The 6,137-nt window shown below is 39.3% G+C and overlaps 1 protein-coding gene across 1 annotated transcript; it reads right to left on the bottom strand.

The window, feature by feature from the left end:
- LOC307170537 (uncharacterized protein) lies at positions 1–3,833 on the bottom strand (the record flags this gene model as incomplete). The annotated part of the gene is made up of 7 exons (XM_079891660.1): positions 1–244; positions 473–587; positions 877–938; positions 1,027–1,135; positions 2,430–2,485; positions 2,714–2,828; positions 3,744–3,833. The coding sequence occupies 7 exons, from the start codon at positions 3,831–3,833 to the stop codon at positions 165–167; spliced, it is 627 nt and encodes a 208-aa protein (XP_079747786.1). The 3' UTR covers positions 1–164.
- Between the last annotated feature and the right edge of the window lie 2,304 nt (positions 3,834–6,137).

Genomic DNA, 6,137 nt, shown 5'->3' with positions numbered 1-6,137 from the left:
GTATGGCACACTCAGAAAAACACCAGTGTTGGGGGGACTCTGTGGTTAGAAAAGACCATCCTTACTGAATAGAGGACATATCCACCGTAGCTGCAAGATGTTTACTAAAACACTGACAATTGTGTTCCATGAAACATCACAGTACTTCTAACCATTGGTCAATTTCAAAACAGGTAAATCAAACTCACCTCACAAGCAGTGTCGTTTGGCGCGGCTCTGGATGGTTGACACCCTGATCTCGATTCTGTACAAGGGAACACAGGGAGATTCAGTGCTTGGCTTTCCTCAAGTCAAAAACACACATATAGGCATAACATACTCAACTCACATCCCTGGCAGACAAAATTCCACTCAAAATATCCATCAAGACATTAAATAATCATCTAAACATGGTTTTTGATGCTGCAAACCCTTAGCAGGCATGACATGCATTGCCAGAAGTTAACAACATTTACTCAAAACTATAACTGACCACTGGCAAAGTCTGTTGAGAACACAGGGGGTGACACCTCCTGATGCTGGACACCAACTTCTCCAATCCCCTCTTTCGCAGAAGAAGTGACACATTGACCTCTGACACAGTGCACCTAAAAACAACAACAAAAAAACAGCAATATGCAAAGATGAACAGGAATCCACTGGTACAGTGTCCATTTCACCTAAGAGGGACATCCTCACTCAAACCTTTAAGTTTATGACACTCAAAATGATGTAGACAAGGGAACAAAATGTTAAATGATGACTATCTGTACCGATAAAGATTTTCAGACTGTATCTGCAGTATAATTCTAATTAATGGATAAATCTGTCCCTTACAAAACTACTTTATTTCTAAACATTCATACATCTGAAATAAATAGCTGAATTCAAACTAACCTCATGCGCAGTGCTGTCTGGTGTAGGACTGAATGACTGACACTCTGCTCTCAATGCGGTGTCTGTTGAAGAGAACACAGGACATGAAGGCACAGTGCTTTGCAAGACCCCAGTATTCACCAAGCATTGCTTATTCAAGCAGGGACTCACCTCTAAATAAGTCTGTAGAGAAATCATTGGGTTCCAAGTCATGGGCGTGGTCACCAAGCTCTGCAAAGGAGTGTTGGCCAGAAGGGATGCTTACACTATTTTGCTGTGTCTAAAAAGTTGAACAGATGCAGATGAGAACTTGGATATCACCTATACGTTTATTGTAAAGTTGTACTAAGAGTTTAAAGCCACATGTTCTAAATATTTAGCAACTATGTAGGATGACAAGAAAAAAAAAAAGAAAATTATTTAAATACCAACACAAAAAAAACATACTATGCTAACTACGGGGTAAATAATGACCAGAAAACATTTCATTACAATAATAAAAAAAGTAAACAGTAAAAGAATGTATAGATATATGCTATTGTCCAAGTAAATGAGCTTATACCATAAACCACTGCAAATTAATAAGTTTCTAATGTTGTCAAAATAATGATAATTCACATATCTCCTTTTTAAATTGATAAAAATTACTAACTTAAAACTTTTGCATTGAGACAATTCAAATTCCAATGCGAGAATAACTATTCCTCACCACACCTGCTGTCATTTTATTGGAACAAAACTTCTCTACAGGCGTGTAGGAACTACTTGATATCTGGAGCACACCATTGCTATAAAAATAAAAATTGACAACAGGAATATCTACCTTTCAAAGGCTTTGCGTAGCACTTAAAGCTAAACTTCAGGGTAAATCAACCTATAGACCTGCTGTTTGAGGTTACCGAGTGCTTTCAGTAGGAAGAACAAGAAATGTTTTTACAACATAGACTAAAAGTGAAACAGCAGGTAACACAAACTAATAGGGGAAGGAAACTCCATTTCAGTGTCATTTCCCTGCCCGGTTCAGTTAGCTTTAGCTTAAAACTTTGGTCTATGCAGTACAGATTATTCTCCTTCTTCCAAGCCATAGCACTCTGCCACCCCTAACAGCAAGGGAAGAGTTTATTTACCCTGGACTATCCATTTAAGTAAAGCAAGAAATGTAAAAACAATTGAAAGAAAATAAAGAAATTTTGTATAAAATAAAGGCAAAAAGGTACAAATTGAACATCTGTGTGACACAGACAAACTCAAGGTATACAAGGACACAGTCCTTTGGACTTTTAATGACATCCTTGCTCAAACTCTAGGTATACAAGGACACTGTCCTTTGGACTTTTAATGACATCCTTGCTCAAACTCTAAGTCTTCCACTATTGAACTCCCAGTGTATGGCACATTTAGAAAAACACCAGTGTTGGGGGGACTCTGTGGTTAGAAAAGACCATCCTTACTGAATAGAGGACATATCCACCGTAGCTGCAAGATGTTTACTAAAACACTGACAATTGTGTTCCATGAAACATCACAGTACTTCTAACCATTGGTCAATTTCAAAACAGGTAAATCAAACTCACCTCACAAGCAGTGTCGTTTGGCGCGGCTCTGGATGGTTGACACCCTGATCTCGATTCTGTACAAGGGAACACAGGGAGATTCAGTGCTTGGCTTTCCTCAAGTCAAAAACACACATATAGGCATAACATACTCAACTCACATCCCTGGCATACAAAATTCCACTCAAAATATCCATCAAGACTTTAAATAATCATCTAAACATGGTTTTTGATGCTGCAAACCCTTAGCAGGCATGACATGCATTGCCAGAAGTTAACAACATTTACTCAAAACTATAACTGACCACTGGCAAAGTCTGTTGAGAACACAGGGGGTGACACCTCCTGATGCTGGACACCAACTTCTCCAATCCCCTCTTTCGCAGAAGAAGTGACACATTGACCTCTGACACAGTGCGCCTAAAAAAAATAAAATAAAAAAAAATAACAGCAATATGCAAATATGAATAGGCATCAACTGGCACAGATTATAATACTACATATATGCAAAGAAAGAATATTTAACAAGATTTAGCAACCATTTTGTATTTTATTTATTTATTTAATCATTTAGCAGACGCTTTTATACAAATAAATAAATACAATATTTACAATAGAAGTAGTCAGAACAACAACAGGGCAACAATATGTAAATGGCGTGACCAGTCCCAGCTAGTCCAGCACAGCACACGTAGCATAATAGCTATAGAATAGGAAGTGATTAGTATTATTGAGTCAAATGTTGGCAAAAAAGGATGCATCTTCAGCAGTTTCTTGGAAATGGCTAAAGACTCTTTAGCTCGGGTTAAGATAGGCAGGTCATTCCACCAGCAGGGAACGGTCCACATGAAGGACCGTGAAAGTGATTGTGCCTCTTTGGGATGGCACCACAAGACGCCGTTCACTTGAGGAACGCAAGTTTCTGGAGAGCACGTAGATCTGAAGTAGAGTTAAGATATAGAGGTGCAGAGCCAGTGGTTGTTCAGTAGGCAAACATCAGTGCCTTGAATTTGATGTGAGCGGTGATTGGCAACCAGTGAAAGTTTATGAGGAGAGGTGTGACGTGTCTCTCTTCGGCTGGTTAAAGACCACTCTAGCTGCAGCATTCTGGATCAATTGCAGAGATTTGACAACAGATGCTGGAAGACCAGCCAGGAGAGCATTACAATAGTCCAGTCTAGAGAACAAGAGCTTGGACAAGGAATTGTGTGGCTCTGATAAGAAGGGTTGGATTCTCCTAATGTTGAATAAGGCAAATCTGCAGGACCGGGTAGTAGTTCTAGCAATGTGGTCTGTGAAGGTTAATTGATCAATCACAACTCCAAGGTTCCTGACTGTCCTGGATGGAGTTATGGTTGACGAGCCCAGCTGAATAGAGAAGTTGTGATGATGTGTTGGATTGGTTGAGACCACAAGCAGCTCCATCTTTGTAAGGTTGAGTTAAAGGTGGTGGTCCATCATCCAGCCTGAGATGATTGTCAGGCAAGCTGAGATGCGAGCATCTACCGTCAGATCGTCTGGTTCGAATGAGAGATAGAGAGTTTGTGTCATCAGCATAGCAGTGATAGGAAAAACCATCTTTCTGAATGACAGATCCTAGTGATGTCATGTAGATGGAGAAGAGAAGTGGTCCCAGCACTGAGCCCTGAGGAACCCCAGTAGCTAGACGTTGTGACGTAGATACCTCACCCCTCCACGACACCCTGAAGGACCTATCTGAGAGGCAAGACTCGAACCACTGGTGTGCTGTTCCTGAGATGCCTTCTTGAGGGTGGACAGGAGGATCTGGTGGTTTACTGTGTCAAAAGCAGCAGACAGATCCAGCAAGATGAGTACTGAGGATTTGGAAGCTGCTTTTGCCAGTCTCAGAGCCTAAGTAACTGAGAGCAAGGCAGTTTCAGTTGAGTGTCCCATTCTGAAACCAGACTGGTTGATGTCGAGGAGATTGCTCTGTGCAAGAAAGGTAGAGACTTGGTGGAGTACGACTCGTTCAAGTGTTTTAGAAACGAACGGAATAAGGGATACCAGTTGTATAAGGGAGACATGTCACTGCATAACAAATTTCAGCATCAAGTCACAGGAAACAGCTGACAATGCACCATTATAGGTACACATAGATACCCTGGTCCAACCAGAGTCTCGTAAATTTCATTTGTACAGAGAGTCTGGCCACTCTCCATCGGCAAGCGTTAACTTCCTGGAAGGCGGGTACTCTGTTAAAGTTTAACCCCCTGAGGTCGGCTATCGCGCCGGCGCGATAGGCTCGTTTTTTTCCGTATGAGTGCAAAAAAATAATAAAATAAAAATATTAATTTTTATCTTTTATGCTTGTTTTGTACATCAATCGATTCTGTTAAATGTGTATTATTTTTGTGTATACTCACAATAAAAACAAAGTGTTGTGCTTTTTGCCAAATAAAGAAAAAATAAACGTGATGCGAGTTCTGCCTTCTATCTGCCAGTGTCGTCCATTCTGAAACGCGTCCGAAAATGAACAATAACTCAGCGAATACTCAGTCAAACAGGCATTCAGACACACAGGCATGAAGCTTGAATTCTCTTCTCTTAAATGACGTAATTTATATAAAAAACAAATACTCATGTTGTGAAATCTGTATTAAAAGAGAGCGATTCCAGTCGACCTCATTAGAGCTAATTCAAATGTAATGTGACTCCGCCTACGGAGAGCGCGCACTATTCAAACGCAAATGAATGAGGCAATCCAAGCAAACCTGTGAACGCCCACATATCAGTTTATTCAGATCATTACTTTAACACCGTCTCAGCAGCGCTGTGAGCAATAACAATAATTTAAATTTTAAGTACCTCAAGTGCGGGTATATCGAGGAGCGAGCTGAGGAATACTGTAAGTTTTTTTTTCTTCTCACGTGAATCGGGTTTCTGTTTTTGATGAATGAACGGCAGAGATGCGCGCTGTTTACCACAGCTCGCAAAAAGACAGTTTAAATTTAAATCGCGTGTGTGAATGAATGAGGATGTTTTAGCAAACTGTTACTATGAGTAAAAATCGACTGAAATATGTTGAATTAAAATGTAGGCTGTTTGTACGTATTTGTACGTAGCAATACGTATTAAACTGCAATTGTATATGCCCTAATATTTCATAAAAACAACGTTACAGTCAAGCGAAATATGAAAGACAACATTTTGTTGACTAGATTTGAGTACAGTTTTTACTGTAGAATATACTGCCACATAAGCTTTTGATGAAAAAAGTAGCCTACCTCAGAAGTGCGGGTATATCGAGGAGAGAGCTGAGGGATACTGTAAGTTTTTTTTTCTTCTCACGTGAATCGGGTTTCTGTTTTTGATGAATGAACGGCAGAGATGCGCGCTGTTTACCACAGCTCGCAAAAAGACAGTTTAAATTTAAATCGTGTGTGAATGAATGATGATGTTTTAGCAAACTGTATTACTATACTGAGATGAGTAAAAATCGACTGAAATATGTTGAAATAAAATGTAGGCTATTTGTATAAGCAATACGTATTAAACTGCAAATTAACATTTATATGCCCTAATATTTCATAAAAACAACGTTACAGTCAGGCGAAATATGAAAGACAACATTTTGTTGACTAGATTTGAGTACAGTTTTTACTGTAGAATATACTGAATATACATATCAAATAAGCTTTTGTTTAGCAATTTTTATATATATATAAAATAAAGTCATCAACTAAGATGTTAGCTGTTCCAATTTTGGCT

Source organism: Squalius cephalus (genome assembly GCF_949319135.1).
Source record: "Squalius cephalus genome assembly, chromosome: 13".
NCBI classification, from domain to species: domain Eukaryota; kingdom Metazoa; phylum Chordata; class Actinopteri; order Cypriniformes; family Leuciscidae; genus Squalius; species Squalius cephalus.
The sequence above is the reverse complement of the archived record's forward strand: the minus strand, read 5'-3'. Positions and strand labels throughout refer to the sequence as shown.